This window comes from Nanorana parkeri, unplaced genomic scaffold (assembly GCF_000935625.1).
Source record: "Nanorana parkeri isolate BGI_ZX_2015 unplaced genomic scaffold, ASM93562v1 scaffold41, whole genome shotgun sequence".
NCBI lineage: Eukaryota > Metazoa > Chordata > Amphibia > Anura > Dicroglossidae > Nanorana > Nanorana parkeri.
The window spans coordinates 1,884,515-1,908,172 of record NW_017306309.1 but is presented as its reverse complement, the minus strand read 5'-3'; the positions used below and the strand labels follow the sequence as shown (position 1 = coordinate 1,908,172).

Sequence of the window (23,658 nt, the reverse complement as noted above, 5' to 3'; positions counted from 1 at the left end):
CTGTAAAATAAATATATCAAATAGGCAATGGTTTTGCTGACAAACTCCAGGAATGAGTGCTACAAACTAGAACTAAACTTTTAAAGCTGAATTTGAAAAAAAAGGATCCCTGTGTGGCAAGAAACTTCTATTCTTTAAATGGCCACATAACTAAACAATGCGGTACATCAGCTTCTGGACAAGAATAGCAGGAACACCTTGTGTTCATAAAAGGTAATAACAGATTCATTTTATAAGTCTTCTAGAAGTACACATTACATTGCCAGGATACAATGCTTTTGCAGTTTGGCAATCTTCAAGTTTCTAATATACCAGTAGTAAAAGAACATTGTAAAGCTGAAGTCAACAGATATTGAAAACTTAATTCAAGAAACCAGTTAATGTCAAACAGTTGTGACCATAAAAGCTGAACATGGGAACTGAATGAAAGATGTAAAAATGATTACACAACTTCAGTTCAATTTCACCTGGTCAGCAAGCAGCTTTATTTATTTAAGGCAAAGGGTCGGTCCCAAATAAGATACTTTAGCTTCTGGTAGATTCAACAACCAGTTTATTTTACTTAATAGTGGCTCCAGTGAAAATGTATGTCCATTAGTTTGCAAGTATGTCTACATACTACTTCCTTTTAAGGGGGGTCTACAGTAGACGGAGACTCCAAGGCAGTAAGCTTTTTTTAACCTGGGTTTAGGATAGGTGAATAAATTGATGGGTGATTCAATGGATGAATTTTTAGATGACGCCACACCATTGCTAAGAGACCGTAATAAATCCCTTTCTCTATTCCAACTCTATAGCAAGCAAAGGTGTTTCATACATTGAATTTTCAAAAATCTTGTTATAAAAAAAAAACTCCATGTTAGCGTATACAATTCCCTTCATAGATATGCTCCAATTAACCCCATAGCTGGCTAAGATATTAGGCACTGCAAGGTGGAAGTTAGAACCAGTTATTTGACAATTTCTTGTCACGGAACATGAGTTTTATAAATTAGTTTGTATTGTATTTGTGAAGTGTTGCTGATATCATTACAGTGTTTGGAGAAGCTTCTGCCATCAATTGATTGTTTCCTGGCCGGAGGATGTGTGTGTGTGTGTGAGGCCTAAATATTTAAAAAGTTATTTATCAGGGGGCGTGGCTTGCCAATGGCGACGTGAGGACGTGACTCCTTGGAGCTCTGCATCTCCCGGCACCGGCCTAAGCTCTAGCAGACGTTATTCTCCCCCTTCTCTGGATGTCTCGGGTGCCGGGAAGTCAGCTGTGCCTCCGGAGTTCCCGACAGTCAGATTTGGCTGATTTTTTTCCCCCCGCGGGTACCGCGAGCCGACCGGAGGATACGCGACACATGGCGTCCACCCGCTCCACGGCCGCAGGCCCCACTCCGTCCAAGACCCGGAGTAAAGTGACAGCGCCGCCCGTGGAAGTGGTGAGTCGGCCTGGCGACTGGCAACCATCACCGATCCCCTCACCGGCACTCTCCCTGGCCACATCGGCTGCCCGCCCTGACATAGAGGTGGAAGATGGGGGAGAATGGAGGGATATTCTCCCGCGCCTGACTACCAAAGGGGACCTGGAGGATATGGCCGCACGCATAGTGGCAGCCCTCAGGCAAGAGGTCCAGGATATTGGGCACAGAGTGACATCACTGGATGGCAGGGTTGCGACAGTGGAGGACTCTACTGCCTCACTTACACAGCGGGTGGCGGCCCTTTGAGACGGCACACTCAGATATGGGTACCCAAATTACAGCAGCATTCCTACGGCTAGATGATGGCGAGAACCGCAACAGGTGGAACAATTTACGCCTGCGGGGCATCCCTGAAGCTACAATGGGCCGGGATCTTCGCTCCACAGTGTTGGCAATCCTCAATCAATATCTGGATAAGCCCCCAGCGTCTGAGATGGAATTAGATCGTGTGCATCGTGTTATGAGTACCCGTGTGACGACCCAGGCCAATCTCCAACCCAGGGATCGAGCCAGTCAGAGGTCCGCCCCGGGCCCGTCTCACGCAAGGAGTGAGGCCTGATGATCCCGTTTGCAGGAGTTTACATGGATGTCTCAGGTTTTGTATACATTCCCCCATATCACGGCTGATGTTTGTTCTGACTAAGCCAGCGTTAAGGCTCGGACAGTTGAACTGAGTGGAGGTGTCCCTTCCTGGGTGCCTAGAGGTAAAACCTTCATATCACACTTGATCTCCAGTCAGGGCTCCCGCCTCACTTTATCCCAGGACATGACAGAGGAGTTCTGCGATTTGTACCGTAAACTCTACAACCTTGAACCGGACTCCGACGTACGGGAGGCACCTGCCCGAGTAGCGGAGATAGACCGGTACCTTCGTAGCTCCGGTCTCGCTCTCTCTGGCAGACAGGGAAGGCTTGGACCGCCCGATTTCGGCTGAAGAGCTAGCGGGGGCCCTGAAGCAATCCAAGTCCGGCAAGGCGCCGGGCCCGGACGGCTTCACGATCCCTTATTATCGGAAGTACTTAGATCAGCTGTCCCCCCATTTTGTAGCGGCCTTCAACTCCATTCTCCAACACCGTCCCCTTCCAATAGATTCACTGAGGGCGCATGTAGCGGTGATTCCTAAAGAGGGGAAGGACCCAGCACAATGTGGTAGTTACCGCCCTATAGCCCTACTAAACGTGGACCTAAAACTCTTCGCGAAGATTCTAGCCACCAGACTCTCCCCATTTATTCAAACTTTAGTTCAAGATGACCAAGTGGGATTTGTTTCCACCAGAGAGGCTAGGGACAGTACTACGCGGGTTCTCAATGTCATTCATGAGGCATGCTCCACGTCTTCTCCGGTGATGGTCCTTTCGACCGACGCCGAGAAGGCGTTTGACAGAGTGGACTGGATGTTTTTGAAGTCAACTCTCCGCCATATCGGCCTCGGTCCACATATGCTCTCATGGATATCCGCGCTCTATTCCCACCCCACAGCGGCTATCAAAGTCAATGAAGCTAGATCCGCATACTTCCCACTCACAAACGGCACGCGACAGGGATGCCCACTTTCCCCGCTGATGTACATCCTCGCTCTGGAACCCTTTTTGGGTCATGTTAGGATGAATGGGGGGATCTCAGGCTTCCGGTCGCACTCCATGGAACACAAGGTCTCCGCATATGCGGATGACCTGCTATTTTTTGTCACGCAGCCCCAGGTCTCCCTCCCTGAACTCATGAGGGAGTTCAAATGTTACGGTTCCCTCTCCAACCTGGCGATCAATTGGTCCAAATCGGCGGCGCTGAACATCACGTTACCTCAGGTGGAACGGGACGCGATACGGGCCGCATTTCCTTTCAAGTGGGAGGCTCATTCGCTACCATATTTAGGCACCCATATCACGGCGGACCTGAAGTCGCTGTATGAGGCCAACTTTGCCCCCTCTTGTCACGGATCAAACAGGATTTAAGAGCGTGGCAGGCTCTAACGGTGACATGGTTTGGATGCTGCAACGCTCTTAAAATTACCATACTTCCCAGAATAATCTATTTGATGCAAGCGCTGCCCATTCGTCTACCACCTTCTTTCTTCTCTCGCCTACGCAGAATGTTCTCGCTTTACGTTTGGGCAAATGGGGTTTCCAGAATTGCCAGACGCCTTCTTACGATGCCCAAATCAGCGGGTGGGATCGGGCTCCCCGATGTGAACCTTTATTACAAAGCGGTACATCTGAATAGAGTCGTGGACTGGTGTTGTCACCCCACTCACAAACAGTGGGTGCGTATGGACATAGAGGTCTCACCAATCCCGCTGTCAGGTCTTCCGTGGCTTTCAAGCCCCATGCCCGCGTCTTGCGTCCGGCATCCCACAATCGGAGCCACACTCAGAATTGCGAGGGCCTTGTTTCGCTCCTTGTCCATCTCCCCATTCCCTTCTCCGCTCACCCCAGTGATAGGAGACCCGGACTTCCCAGTGGGTATGGAAAACCGACGCCTACGCACTCTCATAGGACTCAACAAATTTCGGGTTCGGGACTTTAGGGTTGGGGGAAGTTGGATGGGAATACCGGCTCTGAGAGCTTTACTGGAACCACCCCTGGATGCTTGGACTACCTACCAACTCCGGCATTTTTTGTTGGCAATCCCTGCCTCGCTACAGATGGATAGGTCACTGACTCCCTTTGAGGACATGTGTGGGAGGGGGGAACCAGTCAGACATGCACTGTCTCAGACTTACAAAATGTTAGTTGCCCCCCCACCAGATTTCACCCCGCAATTTCTGCAGAGGTGGGAGGCAGACCTAAACACTGCCTTTAGTCCTGTGACTATAATGCTGTAGCTAGACTTGCATTGACTCACTGTGCCGCTGTGCCTTGTACACTACTGTCTCATTTGAGGTTTTGTTACTTATGATGATATGTATACTTTACTCTTAATGTATAACAGTTGGCTGCCTGCGTGCAGACCTATACATGCAATATTTGTGTCAGTTTGCATTTTTGATTAATAAAGCTGGATTTCAAAAAATCCTGTGGGATGTAAATGACTGGAAGGATGTGTAAAACAAGTTGGGGTGATAAAAAAAGACATGCTATGTGAAGACTTTTTCTAATTTCAGTCCTGGGGACTAGAGTTGAGGTGCTTTGTGATTGTCGTGTGAGTGTTTGTAAATAAATATGGATATTTGGGCCTGGAATGTCACTCCAATTTCCTGATCCTTGACACCCCTCAATTCAGGTTGCCCAAGGAGCTGCCATAATATGGTTGCCTGTAGTATGTAAATGCCACCTTTTGGAAAAATCAGGGCAAGGAACTAGCCAAAGTGCATCCAACAAAGCAATGCAGCCCATAACAACAAGCATGGTAATTCAGAAGTTGTGAACTGCAGATCTTGTGCGTTTCAGGGGCTTCTGGGGTGCAATTGAGTATTAAGATCAAAAATAACTGTTAAAGATTTCCGCTAGTGTCTAATACCCATCTGTAAAGTTATCACCATCTATAGAGTAAGCACTTAAAAAAGGGCTTACGCTAAGAGAAATGCACAGACTTCCTGCCTGGCTGTCTCTGACAGCATGAAGATCGTGAAAGTGGAATCTAAACTCCCAATCTATGCATTTTCATCTGGTTGTAACTTTGGAAAACCAATGATTCAGAATGATAGCTATGCAGCTGATATTCGTATAGGGAGGGGTTAACAAAATCAGCTTCACATACTTCCTCAGTAAAGGTTTCCCTTTAAGAACGGGCTTAAGATTTACAGATCTAAATAAACACCAAATAGTTTTTTTACTAATTTCATGCAATGCTTTAACTCTAAAGAATGCTCAAAATACAAATACAGCTGCTTATTGCATTTATCATATGTAATATTTATTAAAGGCAATTTAACTTGTAGACTTAAGGGAAGCATTAGTAAGACACTTAACATAACCAAAAAGGAGTATGCGATGCCAAAACAAGATGCTTGTTGTGCATTCACCCACCACAGGTCTCATCAGCCTGATAAACTGCTGCATTCAGTTTGAAAACGCAGTCATAATTCTCCATAGAATGATGCTAAAAGCAACAAATTTATTTGTCTTGGAGAAGGGGAGGGATTGTTAGTTTTGTTGGAAGGTGATGAAAAAATCAAAGCCAAGAATCTCCTCAAAAGCCTTCTCTTCCTTATTTTGGCAGGCAAAGCAGAGGATGTCTCTGAGACAATAAAATCAGAAAGTTTACTGCACCTGAACATTTGCAAAAATTCTAATCTCTTTTCAAAACTAGATACTAGAACTCCTAAGAAGTATTTATAAAATAATAATAATAGTTTTCAAGAGATAAAGAACTCCAGCCCCGTGGCTGGATTTAAACGTCATGCTCCCCTAGGCCAACTATCTTGTTTCCCCATCTTCCTAACCCATGTAACCAGCTAAACTTAGTATCGCGCTAACAATCAGTCGCTATCAGTTGCCATAGGCACACCGAGATTGGGAAGGGTATGACAGCAGACAGTATGTGCAGAAGAGGTGTACTGTATATGATAGCAGGCAGTATGTGCAGGAGAACTGCATGGAGGGTGTGGTGCCAGGCAGTATCTGCAGCTGAGGAGAGTGGAGGATTTATTGGCAGACAGTATGTATAGGACAGGAGTGTAGAAGAGATGATGGCAAGAAGTATCTGTAGGAGAGGAGCGTGGAGGTATGACAGAGGAAAGTATTGCAGGAGAAAAGTACAGAGGGTAAGATGGCAAGCAATATGTACAGGAGGGGAATGCAGAGAATATGATGGCTTGCAGTATGTGCACCAGATGATGGTTTGCAGTATGCACAGGAGAGGAGTGCCAGTGGGTATGATGGTGGGCATTATGTGCAGGGCATAAGGAATGAAGGTATAAAGGGGGGCAGAATGTTCACAAGAAGAGTACGCTTGTTATGATCGTGGGCATTATGTGCAGAGGAGTGAGAAGGGCATTATAGTGGGGTGAAAAGGTTATGACAGCAGGCAGTATGTGCAGGGCAGTGTTTGAGTATTGGAGGCTATGAGAGGGGTAGTATGTGTAGGGTAGTATGGAAAGAATGGCAATTGGCAGTATATTTAGGAGAAAATTGCAGAGGGTATGCAGAGGGAAAATTGCAGACGGTATGACAGCTGGTAATATACATAGGAGAGGAATGGAAAAGGTATGAAGATGGGAGTACTCCAGGCTTGTTAGCAGCTGGTTTGGCTTGGTGCAAAACCAGTTGCTAACAAGCCTGAAGTATTCCCAACGCAACACAATACAACTTTTAAGCTGCAGGGATTGTAGGCCATATACATAATTTCTCTCATTAGGCCCTGATGAAGAAGGTGAGTTTTGGACTTTCCCTCCCACCCCCCAAAAGGCACTGGATGTTCTTCCTGAATCCCCTTGACCCTTGTATCTGGACTACTTTAAATGGTGTGGCGCTTTAATTCCAACATCTGCAGTAATTAATTAAATGATTGCATTACTTTACAGTATATATACAGACTCCCCTACATATCAATCAGCTTGCCCACTCAAATAATAATGATGTCTCGCCTTACTTCCCTGAGCAGAATGAAGTGTGTGGATGGGAAGAAGCACCAGAAACACAGCTTGCGGTAGGGCAGTGATGTGTAGTGCCGTTATGTGGAGTGAGTGTGCAAGGGAAATGGATGGGAGAAAAATCGGAAACATAAATGTACATGTGCCTGTGTTGCTGTTTAGCGTTAGATTTTGCTATATGAAGTTAAATTTGTATTTCCTTCAGTGCATTTTTGTGTCTTCTATATTGTATATTTTGGCTAATGGCAGCTGTAAATGGCAGCTTAAGTGCCCTTTTGAATCCTACCAACACCTGGAGCAGATCCCTGTCTACTGCTTATATGATTCACTAAACCGCAAAGCCAACTTTGTGCACAAGCACTAGGCTGTTTTTTATGAAGCACAGTATAAAGCATCTCAACAGAATTATATACTCTTGGGATTCGTTGCACTGCACTTGGCAAATCTATTTAGCGAAGGCCAATGAAGCTGGAGCTTAGGCAACCATTCAAGTAGCTGTCTACACGTGGTCTAAGAAAAAGTATATTCTAACAGAAGTGAATGTTTGGTGTTTGCATGACTGGCCAGCTAAACAAGAGTTTTGCAAATCAACTTGTATTTCACCTAATAAACATCAATTTAGCCAAACTCTTGGATCCTTTTTGGCTGTGTATTGATTTAATTGTTAAGCAATATACACATTGGTTCAACTTTAGATACTTACCTGTAGGTGTGCTGTATGATGCCACAGCACTTCCTTCAAGGTCTGCGGGTAGACAGTTACCCCTCAAAAAAACTGAACTGCTTGCTGTCTTAGGTATGCCAGGGTCTGTAGTAAACAATGGTGTTTGGAAAATAAATAAGTGTAACTATGGGGGGAAAAAGGTTGACAAACTAAATACAATGGTGACACCACACAAGAATGAAATCACAAAAGTTAAATCCTAATAATATAACAGAACAAAGCATGATAGTATAAAAGAGTGAGATTACAAATGAGTGGCGTCACTCATGTATGTATGAATGCCATCCACAAGAGTGACAGACAACACACAAAACATTCAAATACATCACAAAAAAGTGATATCATATTAGTATGACATCACATGAGAGTGACACAGAAGTGGCAGAATTCACAGTGTGTCCTCATTGAAGAGTATAATCACACCAGATTGACAACACAGAAGTTTGACATTATTAAAGTGTGTCATAACAGTGTGACATCACATACATATGACACAGGCACAATACATAAACAAGAACAGTATACACCCTCTATAATTTTACGCAGTTAAAGCGAAACAATTGCATATTTTCAACAAGTGCTTATATTGAATTATTTTTGTAAAGATAACCACAGCTTCTGCATCTTCTTTGGTGTACTCAACTTCCATAGAGCCATTTTCATCTGGAAGGGAAAGGGTCAACTGCAGACATGACATGCTATATTAATGTCTGTATTAGGTGACAATGTGGGCTGTATTATCCACTTATGCAGAAGTGGTAAGGAGTACAGAAGGGGAGTTAAGACTAGTGTCATGCTGTGCAGTGTGATCTGGTCTGCAAGCAAATGTAACACACAGAATCTGGTTTACTGCTGTGCACTATTTACATTCAGGCAAAGCTGTGTGTATCAGCTTAAAAAGGTATGTGTCTTAAATGTCAATCACTGTTGCTGTGAGCAATATTATTCAGTCATGTGCTGGTTTCACCTAACTCCTCTCGCCAGTCAGTGCCCAGGAGGATGAAAAGAAGCATAGATGGTCATGTGTCCACTCTTTCAGAAAACCTCAGACGTATAATAAAATAGGAAAATACTGCGGTTCATCTTTTACAACTTCAGGGACAGTTTACGCCTTTAGGAAATATCAATCACAGTTTTTCTCCTGCTGCTTGGAAATAGTGCAGCAGTCCTTGCCTGTCTGCCCCTTTATTTTAAAAGGAGAACTATGAGGTGAGTGATTCTCAAGCAACCTTATAGTTCGAGCCGACAATGAAACTGTCACACATCGGCTGAATAGATCGGGAAGTGAGTGAACACATACCGTCGCTCGCTCACTACTCGATCATGTCCCTGCAGAGAGCTGTGACTGTCACTCACGGCTCCCTGCAGCGCTGATCCTCCAGCGCTGACTGGCGGAACGGACGAGGGAGGGGGCGGGTGCAGCTGGTTCTGCCTCCAGATAGGCAGAGCCAGCTATCACTCACGCAGCCGGGTGGATCTAGACAGTAATGTCGGGATCCGTCCCGGCTGCGGCGGTCTCAGTATACCGCGAGCTGTAGCTCGCGATATACTGAGCTTTGGGTCACGGGAGGCCGCTAGTTTATGTCCTCCCGTGACCCTTAGGAGAACTATGGGGAAAAACACTGACCCCATAGTTCTCCTTTAAGGAACAGAAACTTTGATCACAAAGACATAAGTAATAACCAGCTACCCCGGTTATACTGAGACCATCAGTTTAAAAAAAAAACACCTGCCAAACATTAGCTGGGTTATTCACAAAAAGGTGAAGAGTTTGGAGAAGGCAGGAGAAGTGAACAATCTAGGACAACATAGCTGATTTGGAAAAATGCTCCAATTCAGCTCTTTCCGGTTCAGCTCTGTTGTCCTAGATTGTTCACTTCCCCTGTCTTCTCCAAACTCTTCACCCTTTTGTGAATAACCCTCTTAGTGTACACCAACTTGCACACTTATATGAACACACTCGTGCATTCGGGTTTAGATTTACTAATCCATGTGCACATTTGGGCACATGCACTTACTTATTAACCACCTCCGGGCCGGCCGTAGTAATAAAACGGCCGGCCGGAGCTCTCTAGATCTGAGCGGGCGTTGGGGGTTTTATTAGCCCCCGTATGTGATAGCAATAACGTTTAGTGAAAAAAAAAGGGAAAAAAATTAAAGCCCCCCCCCAAAAAAATTTTTAAATTACACATAAAAAAGAATTTTTAAAAATTTGCTGAATACTGAAAAATGGCCTGGCCAGGAAGGGGGTCTAAACACCTGGTCTTGAAGTGGTTAAAGCTTGTCAGATGTAACAGTAGATAGGCCTTACATCAAAATCCAGATCCACTGTACAATAAATGGACCTTATGGTGTTTATTGTTAACACACACTGATAACCTTATCTGGATTAGGTAGATGGATTTTGTTTATGAATGCTACATTTCGCAGTGCTACTCAAACACATGCTTTCTAATACAACGTGCAGGAGAGGCTCATTTGACCTATTTTGCCTGCTATGTAAACAGATCCAAGAAACACAAATCAAAGAAAGCAAAAGAAAAGGAGGGGTGAAGGAGTAAGAGAAAAGGGAAGGGGGAGGTAATGACCCTGGTATACAGTATTTCAGTGTGTATCATTTAATAATGAGAAAGAGTAAAAACAGTGTTAACAACTATACTTTATACTTTAAAATAGAACATAAAATAAATTTCAATATTTACTCACCAACTGAATCAAAAATGAACTGGTCCTGAGTAAGTGCTAAAAATGATGGAACCATTATGGAGAGTATCGTCTTCTGTACCTGCAGTTTTGTCCGTATGCAGAACTATTTAGAAGTCAAGAACCCAAAATTACAACATTTTAGTGATTTGTTTAGAAAGCAACAACAGAAATGTATGCAATTATCTGTACCCTAGAAACAAAAAGGAGACTGCCAAGCAGTTTGATCTTTTGAGCTGGATTAGAGTGTCAGAAGTTGACTATCAAAGTTCTGGGGAAAGGAATGTACTGGCCAGGGTTCCCATATCTTTTCATACAGGACCATTTTGTCAGTTAGTTTAGCCATCGGTTTCTCAAAGACCGTGGTCTGATACAGTCTAGTATTCACTTCAGTGTTTCTAAGAGTATGGGCTTTCAATGATTTCACGATTGTTTGTTTGGTGACTGTGAACAGGTGATTTAGAAACGTAAATGTTTATTTTTCATTATCTATTGATTTGCGTGTACTTTATGGTTTGTTTTTAGTACGAGATCGTTTTGCGAGCAGGATTTTACAGTGAGCCAGATTTGAGTCTTCCTAATATAGCGTACAACCGAGTTCTGGTTCCCATTTTTGTTGATAGGTAGGTGGTGTAGTTGTAAAATGATCTAACATAGAGAATACAGTAAGTAGATAATAGGCTGCGAGAATGTGGGTCATAATTGCACTGTCGTTCAAATGAGGTGAAAGGTTGTTGTGGTAATGGATATGAAACTACAATTTGGAGGTAATATCTGACCAACAGATATCTGAGTATCTCAGCGTTTGGCAACTTATGAAGTCTCCTCAAGTTTTAAAATGTTATGGGTCCATTGGACATGATTAAAATGTACAAATGGGTAAGGCCCTGGGGTGACCAATGTTTAAAGAGACCTGGGGTGGTAAAGCCGGGGGGTTTTGAGGAAGGAGAGAAGAGGAAGATGTGGAGAAAGTAAGCCTCCAGAATATTTCACTCTGTCCTAAACATTGAGGGAATGATTAATGATGAGGTTGAAGAAATGGAAGTTATCCTTAGGAGGCATAGCAAGATGTGTATGGCCAAGGGGTCACAGTCTACAGCTTGTAGAACCACACACAATGGGACTTTAGGGGTGCCGGGTGTTTTGCTAGTGAAGTGATTTGCTATTTGTGCTGCTTGAAATTGTATTACATTATTAATAATAATACCTTAACTAATAAATAATACCTTGGAGGTAGCAAGCAGAATGACCGAGCTGAATGCCGCCCGGCGGCATTCGGCTATTCGCTCACTGCCGTTCAGCCCCTATAGGAATAGGGGCGAACGGCAGCAAGTGAACTGCCCGAGGTTCGGCTCAGCCAATCTAGATGTTGGATCGCCTGAGTTGGAATGGCTTTTTAACTTCAGCTCAGCAGAACATGCAGAGCATGTTCGGCTGGCCGTAGCCAGCCAATGTACAGCTGATTTTAGCCGAAATCAGCCGTACAGGGCCGAAGTGAAAAGCCAAACGGCGCTCGGCTCACTTCAGCTCGGTTGGCTGCCTTTAGCAGCTTGGTGAATAACCCCCTAGAGTTTCAGGACGTATAAGGAGATGGATTCATCTGCACTTAATGAAAATGGCCTCCCTGGGAAGAATAGAAGGGGGGGAAAAAATATGGCATCCAAAGAATAAAAAGCATAAAATTATCTATAAGTATTTGTTTGTAGATTGCCATTAGTAAACATTTCTAAAGGTGTAATTTTTAAAATAAGTTCCTCTTTAACTAACTACTGATATGTGCCCCAGTACATGTTTAAAATACACTACAAATTGACAAGCTGGTGTATGTTTTTATAGAGCACATTTAAGTCTTTCTGCATTTATCAGTGGTAAACCTTTGGCAGGACATTTTGGCTTACTAGCCCCAATGACAGACTGCAAGGAAGAAAAGGTAAAACAAACTTATTTTTTATTTCCTGAGAACGTGCAAACATTAGTCAAGTTGCACAGCATCGAGATTTAAGCAGAGTTTTAAAATAGTGATTACAGCTGGATTCCAGAATAAATCAAATCCTAGACCAGGATAGAGGTGTGTTTAAGCTTTCTGTTAACCGGTTATCATTATAATCTGTCTTCATATACAGTTCCTTCGTTACACACAAGTATGTAGTGGAAAATAAACACCTTTTGTATTTCCTGATGTTACAAAATGCTTCCATTCACGCACAGTCACCTGGTATACCCTTTTGAAATGCAGCATTTCAGAACAAAACAACACAATATATTTTCTTTTCTTCTTTCTTTTGAAGGTTATTAGGTATTTTCAAAATTATCAAAAGACAATGAAACAAAATGAACATCAAAGTCATGGACAGGTAGGGGGAAAAAACAAATAGTTCCTGCTGCATATACTATGAAGTACATGCAAATATTTTTAAATCATCAGTTCTGCCGCAAATCCAAATAAAAACCCTCGAGCAGACCTGGGACAAGGTTTGCTGACACCCAAGTCAAAGATGTCAAAGTCTATCCCTCTCCCAAATGATCTGAGATGTGGAGAACTGATATCAATGCAATCCAGTGCTGAAGTAACCTTCCCAGGATGCAAAGCTTGGGCACATTACATCACTAATGCCCAAGAGGACCAGGAAGTGAAAAAAATTGTAATTGTAAGTAAAATTAAAATATGTTTAATCAGTGTAAGAGGATTTTATATCAGCATGCAAAGCTGTATGCTGATGTGATTTTAAGTGAAAGGGGGTAAAGGTCGGCTTTAAGGAAGCCCTAAAGCATTAGAGATATGGGCCTTTTCACTGCACTGGCCATAGGCTTACGAACTGTTGGTCCATGAAGATCCATACGTGATGCCGAGGAGGTGTTGCAATATGGTTAAATCAGTTTGATTTGGTGATGATGAGCACGATAAATCAAAGTTAAGAAATATTTAGAGGTGCACCGAAATGGAAATTTCAAAACTGAAACGAAACCGAAATAAAAAAAATTGTCAGGCCGAAACCGAAAAAGTTTTTTATTTAAATTTTTTCAAATTGTTTTAATATTTTATTTTTATTTATTTTTTATAAACTTTTAAAAAAATGTATATGTATTTTTATTTATTAATTAATTTTTATTTTTTACTTTACTTTTAGGGGCTTTGGGAAAATATTTGGGGTCTAAACAGACCCCTGATGTTTCCTTTTTAAAACAGAAAAAGAAATTGAGGACACAAAGTCCTCAATCTCTTTTTCTGCAGCCCCAGTTATCAATAAACAGGAATCCTCTATGCTGAGTGTTCCTGTTCAATGATAACATGAGGACATTGTGTGTTTACTATAACCACAGTTATGAATGAACAGGGGGTGATGTAGATCACTCCCATTCATAACTGAGGCTATAGTAAACATACTATGTCCTCAATTATGTACAAACACTCACCGATCATTGATCCCTGAGTGTTTATACCGCCCCCTCAGCTGTCACAGGAGGCTGAGCAAGCGGTGCAGGGAGGAGAGCTCAGCCTCCTGTGGCAGCACGGGCTATCTCCGCCCCCACACCGCTCTGCCGGACTGTGGCAGGAGGCTAAGCAGTGTGGGAGGAGAGACGCCGGCCGCTCACAGTGCTCTCCTCCCGCAGCACTCGGCCGGCTGTCACACTTTCTCTCCTCCCCATTGGGACACAGAGCAGCACCCAGCGTGGAGGACAGAAAGCACTGATGTGCCGTTGTATTGGCACACAAATGGCACTTTCGGCATTTAGCAAAAAGTGAAATTTTCGGCCGATATGTTTTTCGGCGGCCGATATATCGGTGCATCCCTAGTTAGTTTTAACATCATTAAAACCAACAAATTTGTTCTTCCATCTGGGAACCTAGGTCACCTAATAATGACCAACATTTTCTGGCAAATTTTATTTAAGTCAGAGAAAAAAAAATGGAAGGAAGAAGGTGATAAAGGCAATAATAAACAATCAGGGGGATCTATGCCTTGATAAAAAGTTAAATAACAACTACATATTATACGGGAAAGTGTAATCCCAGTGTAATCATCAGAGCTCCACTGTCATTTTGACAGCTTATTTACTCTGCTCTCTGTGTTGCTGTCGGTGTTCCTGAAAGAGAGCGGGGCCAGCTATCACACTGACAGGGACACCTAGCTAATTAAACATTAGGAGAACTGCTCTGTCAATGTAACCTGCAGATCTGCAAGGCTGAGCTGTCAGTCTAACAGCCTGGTTCTGAACACTGCGGCAGATGGCTGGGGCAACACAGTGGTCCCAGTGGGTCACCCCACCACTACGGCGTTGAAGACAGGAGCCTCTCCTGCCTCACCCCAGCCCAAAAAGATTCTCATTAAGGGACAAGAGATTAGATCAGATGAACCGGAAAAAATAATACATCCTAGTTACAAAGCATCAAATATAGCAACCAAATATAAGACCATTTATAAAAAACATGAGAGAACATTAGAGACATGAATAGAGGAATTCTGTCACAGTGGGCCATATAGTTACAACAAACAAACAAAAAGGCAAAAAGATACTTATGAACGATTGTCTAAGTTGACTCACAATAAAAGTCATTTGAATGTATTTAATATTTAATAATTTAATGGCCCATGGATGTGGACTGAATCTATGTATTCTTTTGATTTAATTATTTTTTTATTTGTTTATGAATTTGTTTATATTTAAATGAGAAACGTATTTAATAGATACAGGTTTAATACAAAAATAGAGATTGTGTATCAGCACCTTAAAAGCCCCAGTCCTCTATTTCACGGCTCTACATCTTTAGGGGGTGTTGGGTGCTGCTTTCTTCTATGCACCCAACAAACTCCGTTGTTGCTTTTAAAACATGACAAAAGAAAGTGGGGACAGAAGTTAGGTGTTTCCCATAATGAAATATGAGGATTCATCATTTATCCGAGAAAAACCTATTGTTCCTAATTTCTTTTCTCAAGTTCTATATAAATAGCCCATAAAGTATTGTTTTAGTCATTTCCTAAATGGATTTTGGCTACCGCTATTGTTTCCTGGTTTGTTTATAGAGGACATCAGTGTTTTGCTCTTCTTGATACTTCATTAACTTTTGGTATTAAAAATACTTATGTACCATTGAACAACAAAATACTTATGTACGCCATTGAACAAATAAAACAAAAAAAACTCGCCTATCCTCATACCCACAATAGTAGTGCTTTTCTATTTTTGATTTATTTTGTGCAGTTTAAAGATCAAATCTTATGTTTGTTTGCCAGTGCTATCATTAACAGAAATGGTTAAAGAACACAGATTTGTCATTTATCATTATGTTGCTTTGCTCATTGCACAAATATGTGAAACTGGTCAAAATATTAGAACTATGAAGTAAGAAAACAATAATATACTGTATGTTGCATAATACCACTGAAATGGCGTAAGCACATTCTGAAATATAATCCATACCTTAACTGTTACTGAAGGGACAGCTTCGGACTCCAAAGTAATGTCAACAGCTTGCTGATGAAAATAACCCATTCATAGTAAATTAGTATGAAGTGAGAAAGCTTTGTAAAAATAATACTGTAATAAACAGAAACATTCACGGGGTTGAGAGTGACTTCTACTTGACTAAAAATCTATTGCCATATTGTAAGAGATTTAATAAAGGTATTATGAACTGGTGGGTTGTTGTTTTTGTGTTTTTTTTCATTTAGTGAATACCTTAATGGCTTATATCGCCTAGAAATACAGTTTTCACTGGGAGCTGCTATGACAATAATCCATGCTAGCACTGTGGTCAAAATCACAAATGACATAAAGGATGCAATCTGTAAATAGCTATAAATACATATCCCCACTGTAACATTTTCATTACCTGTTGATCCTGCCAGTAAATCTGTTCCTGTTACAGGTCACGTTATTCAGCAAATGTTTCCACTGCAAGGGCTGGGACATACCATTTAACACTGACAATATGTTGTTTACAACAATCAACTTTTATTTATATGGCCTAAACCTTTTTCTTTTCAAAAGGTTTGTTTGTTGCTTACTTAAAGACCATTTAAAACTACATGTTCATGTAACACTACCCCCTCCACAGGGTGACAACCCTTCTGCTCCGTTTTAATGCAGGATGAATAATGTTGTCACCCAGTTACAAAAAGCACTAAAAAAAGCCACTACTGGCAGGATTAACAGGCAATAAAACTTTGTTACGGGGGACCTCAGTAAAACAAAAACGTCCATTGATAGAATGCATTGTAAATGGCATTTTTTTATTTTGCCCATAGTTACACTTTAAAATTCAAACAAGAGGCCTGCCAGCCAGGTTTGAACTGCAAAAACTGCAACAAATGCCCCAAATCATCAAACTTAAAGGTTGACAAATAGGTGGTACATTTTCTGTGAAAACCCTGAGTACATGGAACGTGCTGTCATAAAGGGCAGTAGACATACATGCTTACACTAGAGCTTTGTAAAGTACAGATCCTTGGGTTGTTGGAGCATTTCCATTCACACTCCTTTTCATTATTACGAACATTACCAGTGTATAGGATAATGTGCAGGGGTGTGGAAATTTTTGAAAAAACTACTTGTCCAAGGGCTAAAGCAGGGGTCAAATCTACTTGTCCCTCATGACAATCTACTTGTCCCAATACAAAAAAAAAGTTTTAAAAGTTTAAAACTAGGGAGGCACCAATACCAGTTTTTGGGTATCCAATATTTTCCTTTCAGTACTCACTGAGTATCGGTGCTTCCGTTGGCATGAAGCACCGGGTAGCGGGTAATGAGATGCTACCCGGCTTCCTGACTGCCAGGGAAGCCGACTCCATGTTGTTTGGACGGCTTGATTGTGAAAGGCTGGGAAGCCGGTTTCCCGGCCAATCATCATCGAGCCAGCCTGCTAGCCAATCAGGAAACCTGGCGGAGAGTAATGACCTGATTGGCCGGGAAGATGGCTCGATGCTGATTGGCGGCCAATCAGCAAGGAGCTGGCTTCCCGGCCAATCACCTGACCACGCTGACCAATGAGTGCTTGCAATTTGCAAGCACAATTCAAAATGCATAGGGCAGGAATGCGCTGGACAGTACGAGGTAAGGACACCTGTACTGGCAGAGGGTAAGGACTGTTTGCAGAAAGTTAAGTATAGCTGGCAGGTGGGGGGGTAGAAGAGACCGGGCCAGATATGATCGGGTAATTCCATTTTCCCGTATTACCTGGGAAAGTGAACTTACCCTTTAATGCACATTGTGTGTGTGAGAGAGTTCTGCTGCCCTGGTACCACAATATGGCACACAGTGAAATGGCAGCAGGACTCAACACACACACACAATTTCCTATGCGTGTGTTTATTTGTATGCAGATGGCAGGGGCAGCAGAGTTGGTTTTAATTTTTTTTTTTTTTTACTTTGTCACTTATTTTTTTTTACTTTTTATATATTTTATTATTTTACTTTTTTATAACTTTTGAAAAAAAAATTTGTCATTCTTTATTATTTTTTCATTTTATTCCTATCACATATGGTGTTAAAATGCTCTATGTGATAGTTTGGAGGTGACAGGTTCTCTTTATGGAACCTGCCCTCCAACACAGAACTGATGTTCTGTGTAGTTCCTGACAGCCAAGACAGGTGGCGCTGTGATTACAGCGCCATGGTCTCAGTGATAGCACAGAGCAGACGAAGAAAGGAACTTCTTCGTCTGCTCTGCGGGCTCTATGGTGAGCTCCCGTGCCGTGGTGACAGGTCCACCAGAGGAGCGGGGGACCCCCGAAAACCACGGCGCGGGGGGCGGACAGGATCGCCGATTCTCGCTTCATACAAGTGATCTGATTAGATCACTTGTATGAAAACGAGCGGCGGCTCCACAATATACATTTAGCTCTGCTTGTTCGGAGCAGGGCTGAATGTATTAAAAAACTACTCGCCCGGCGCCCGAAACTGCCTGCCCTGGGCGTCGGGCGATAGGAATTCCACACCCCTGATGTGATATGATTGCTTTGATATCATGTTATCGTGCATTCATTTATCTTCAGTTGGGACGATGTAAAAGTGCAGAAATAACTAAAGCCTTGCTGTGCTACAAGAACTTTAACATCTTAATGCATTTGAAATAGATTTCTAGCAATATCCCCTCAATTAAGTCTATTCAATTTCTTCTCCTTCTCAAGGACAGAACAAAATGCACCATTTTAATAACTTAAAGTGTATTACCACTTTCACAGCCAAATTGGGATAACGCCTATTTTATATGTGTTACATCTTCTCATTTACATATCATAAGCTAAGCAAATATTTTAAAAAATGCTTCTTGCAGTTTAAATTGCTTTGACTTGGGTTAGGGTTCCTTGCCTCATTAAGGGTTAAATGTTCTACTTGCTTATCCTTCTTTGTTGTTTGGAGGGCTTGTGAGAGGTGAGAGGTTTTGTAGTAGATTTGAACACTGTCTGTCTGCAAGGGTTTCTTACCCTTCCTTGTCCACTTGAGCTACAGGTTTAGCTTCTGTGCATTGTTTCTGACACTGACTGTTGCTCCTAGGTGCCCTCTTATGACCAAACCCATAGACTTAATTCTGCAACTACTGCCAAACTCCTGGAAACGTCCTGTCTCACAGTGATGATGTGACTCCAGTTCACTATATAATCATCAGTCTTTTCACTTGGCTTCTGCCATTGCATTTGTTCAGACCTACCAAGTGCTCTTTGCTTGTTGCTGTGCTCCCTGTTTACAGATCTACTAGTTCCAGACTCCGGCTATTGTACTCGATCACCCTTCTCTCTGTGTTCCCAGACATGGCTCGGCTAACTACCCGCTTTGGCTGCTGACCTCTTAGATTAGCCTATTTTATTTTGCTTATTGTCGCTTTCAATAAAGTCCTTTATTTTTTAACCAGCACTTTTAGTTTCTGGCTGGTTTCTTGGTTCCCTGATACTGTCCTAATAGAGGGTTAAAATGATTAAAAGCCTTGCTTTTGCATTGTATGTTAATGAAGGTAATGAGAGAAACACTATCCTTACATTTCAGTCCTAAGTCTTTCTATAAGGACAGATCATATATGTATTTTATTTTTTTTTTAGGCTGTGTGAATGGGAACACAGAGCAAACACATAGAGGGGATTTTTCAAATTTGGCTGCATAAGTGGAAATACACTTTAAGACAAGCCTTTAAATCATGGTGCTTGCTTTATGAGATAATTAAGCCTCCCTGCATTCTGGGGCGGAAGGGAGCATGGTGATGCCATTCATGTCAATAGCACCGCAGCCACGCCTCCCGTCCGCAGTGCATGCACTATTGTTTGCGATTGCACCGTTGGCATTGTTGTGCCTGGTGTGGGCAGGAGGCGTGGCTGCGGTTTATTGACTTGAATGGCACCACCACGCCCCCTCCCACCCCAGAATGCAGAGAGGCTTAATTATGCGATCCAGTGCATTCCAGCCACTAACCCTCCTGGAACACACTGGTGGTGGTGTTAACAAGCCATTAATCTCCACCTGGCTCATAGAAGAATAAAAAATATGAATATGCAATATTTAATTAACAGCCCCAAACACAAATATGTACAAAAACTTTATACATTACATTTTAAGCTTTTAATTTTCTGTTAGTTAAGGTTGGTTCAAACAACTCTCAAAATGACACACTGATCACTGCCAATAAAATCACAATAAATAAGCACAAATCCAAACATATTTGTATTTAAAGAAGGAAATGTGAAATGTAACCTTTTCAGTGGGTCTACCCCTGCACTGCAAGGATTAACTGCTCGTTTTGGTCTAGGAGATAAAATAAAGAAGATATACTCCCCTGATCCTCGATCCCGCTTGGCTGCTACACCGGTCCATGCAGTCTCTTCTCCCCTGGGCTCTGGCAGTCTAAGAACTTGCGACATCATCAAGTCTAATGCAGGTGCATTAGACGTGAGGATGCTGAGGAACATTTCACCGCCAAAGTGGAGGGGGAGAGAGGGGAGCGCTCACTGCTGCAGAACTGAGGATCGGTGAATATATCTTATTTTAGCCCATAGACCAAAACGAGCAGTTAACCCTTGCAAGGGTTAATTTTTACATTTCCTGGAGTTCTTCATTAAAGGTGATTTAAGTCAAAATATATGCTGAAAAAAGCAGAGTATAACAAATAAAAATGTATAACAAATGAAATGTACTTCCTTATTTTACTAAAGGCCTGTTGATGCAGTAATCGCCTTCCATCTGCCTACATTTATTTGTAGCACCTCGTTGGCTGCTACATGTGAGTCAGGTATGCCTTTTGTTGTATTATAAATTTACTTATATGTAGGGATGCACCGATACCAAGTACAGTACTTCGTACAAGTACAAGTACCGATACTTTTCGAGCTCCAGGACTAGACTAGAGAAAAATTCAAAAGTTAGGAGGCAGCTGTCATTTGTAAGGAGCACACGGAGTTCCTGTGATTTGTATATCTCTGTTTTAATGTATGATTTTGTTTTTATGAAAAAAAAGATGCACCGATACCAGTTTTGCGAGTACAAGTACTGATACATTTTTGTTTATTTTCATGTGACAGTTTTTCTAAAACAATACAGAGTAATGATTTCAGGACAGTGGTGGAACACCAGAGCCAGGTCCCAGCTGCAAAAGCTGCAACCCTGGTAGTTCTCATGAAAATGCCAAGTATCGGCATTGGTACTCGAAAATGTATCGGTGCATCCCTACTTATAGGTTATATTGCCATATTCAAACCCTCTGCAGCTGTTAGCGGCTGTGGATTGCAAGCTTACTGCCGCTGTCATAATCTTGTGACGAGAGATGTGGTTTTGGCGGGGTTACAGCTAGCATCACAGCGCTATGTCTGGAGGCACATAGGGCCCACATGTTGCATTATAGTTCAAGTACCAAGCAATCTGCAATGTGGGGACAGAGGCTGAGCATATTCAAAGGGCATGAAAAGTATGTGTCACTGCAAGCAGGGAAGTACAGTATATCCAACACTGTGGATAAAGATTTGTCTAGCAATTGCTGAGCTTTATCTTTGAAACTTCTGAGCTGGTTAACATGGAAATTAAGTGCATCATTGCATATATAATTGTTATTTTTGGCCATAGGTAAAATTTAATACTTACAGATACAACATCAAGGGCAGGAGACACAGAAGCTGATAAAATCAAGTCATCTTCTTTTTCAGCCTTTGGCAAAATATCTACTAACAGAAAATTATTCAACAGATTATTATAATACATTAACATAGAAATTGTTATACATTATGACAAAATACTGAGAATAAAACGATATAGCTTTAGTTAGTCAAGAAGACAAAATATCTGCATAAGTGGAAAATTTTAAAATAATTAAAGCCAGGAGGAGAAAATAACTGCATATTTTAAAATGAAACAGGGAAATAAAATCTTAACCCTTGCAGTGGAGCTACCCCCACACTGCAAGAGTTAAATGCTCGTTTTTTCTAGGAATCTAAAATAACAGAGTTATACGCACCCAAACCACAATCCTGACTGGCTCCTAGACTGGTCTCTTCAGCAGGTCTCCTCCACTGGTCCAGCGATGGAATATACTTCTGCTTCCTCACGTAATATACACTGTGAAGTACATGATGACTCCCTGGATCTTAGGCCACTGGAGCAGAGGGCGTGCGAGGCTGAAGGGACCGGTGTAACAGCCAGCCAGGATCGTGGTCCAGGTAATTATAGCTCTGTTATTTTAGCTCCCTAGACAAAACAAGCACTGCAAGGGTTAAGATTGTATGTGCTTGGAGTTCTTCTGAACTAAGCCGATTCTAAATACAGATTGTATTGTATCATTTTTTAAACCTAAAATTAAAAAAAATGTCAGGCTGAAACCGAAAATATTTTCTTTCTAACTTTTTGAAAATATTTTTTTTTATTTTTTTATAAACGTTTACATTTTTTATATTTTGTTTTTGATTTTTCAAAAGACTTTTTTTTTAACTTTACTTTTGGGGGCTTTGGTGAAATATCAGGGGTCTAAACAGGCCCATGAATTTTCCCTTTTAAAATAGGAAAAGAGATTGAGGTCACAGAGTCCATAATCTCTTTTTCTGCAGCCCCTGTTATAAATGAAGAGGAAGCCTTTATACTGAGTGTTCCTGTTCATTCATAAATTGTGGATGTCGTATGAGTTACTATGTACACAATTATGAATGAACAGGAAGTGATGTAGATCACTTCCTATTCATTCATAGCTTGTACATAGTAACTCATACTATGTCCAGTTACTTACAAACAGTCAGAGATCACCTGATCGCTGACTGCTTATACGGCTCTCCATCCTGACTCGCTGTCACAACTGGGCCAGCAGTGCAGTAGGAGAACTCAGTCTATTTTGACAGCTGACTCCTCTCCTTCACTGCCAGCTCGGGCTACTGTGACAGCGCAAGGCTGTCTCCGCTCCCACACCGCTCCATCCTGATCAGTCAGAGGAGGCTGGGGGGGGGGGGGAGGGGAGAGAGGGACAGGTCCTTGGAGGGGGGGGGGGGGTGCGGGAGGAGAGCCCGGCTTCCTGTGACATTGTGGCTCACATCGCTCTCCTCCCCCGCACCACTCTGTCTCCACTGACAATTTCTCTCCTCCCTGCGGAACGGTGCGCTATGTCAGAGGACATAGAGCCGCGCCCAGCGGGGAGGAGAGGAGAGAAACTATGGATGCACCACGATTTCGGACAAAAGATGGTACTTTCAGCATTTTGCCAACAGTGCCATTTTTGGCTAATATGTTTTGGCGGCTGAAATTTCTGTGCATCCCTAGTTTTTATGATAATGTGTTTGAAGTTTATGCATAATATTGCATTTTCTAGCCTGGCAACTTATTTTGCTAAAATAAATACACAAAGCAACTAGATTTTAACTGTAAAATTAAACATTTTTTATTATTTGTGCTTAAAAAAAATGTAAATCCTACAAATTTGGAATATGTTTCATAAATGAAGACTGACTACTGCTGGGCTGTTTACACTAGGAACACCAAGCTACAGATGGGTTGTTTTACACTAGGAACACCAAGCTACAGATGGGTTGTTTTACACTAGGAACACCAAGCTATAGATGGGTTGTGTTAAACTAGGAACACCAAGCTACAGATGGGTTGTTTTATACTAGGAACACCAAGCTACAGATGGGTTGTTATATACTAGGAACAACAAGCTACAGATGGTTGTTTTATACTAGGAACACCAAGCTACAGATGGGTGCTTTATACTAGGAACAACCAAGCTACAGATGGGTTGTTTTATACTAGGAACACCAAGCTACAGATGGGTTGTT

At 42.1% G+C, this 23,658-nt stretch overlaps 1 protein-coding gene across 1 annotated transcript in view; it reads right to left on the bottom strand.

Moving 5' to 3' along the window:
- BBS9 (Bardet-Biedl syndrome 9) overlaps window positions 1–23,658 on the bottom strand; it is a 248,417-nt gene that overhangs the window by 125,950 nt on the left and 98,809 nt on the right. The window contains exons 12-15 of the mRNA XM_018571278.1: window positions 21,488–21,564; window positions 15,848–15,901; window positions 10,430–10,532; window positions 7,703–7,807 (exon numbers count right to left, since the gene is read on the bottom strand). Coding sequence (XP_018426780.1) covers window positions 7,703–7,807; window positions 10,430–10,532; window positions 15,848–15,901; window positions 21,488–21,564 — 339 coding nt within the window. The remainder of the gene's footprint in view (window positions 1–7,702; window positions 7,808–10,429; window positions 10,533–15,847; window positions 15,902–21,487; window positions 21,565–23,658) is intronic.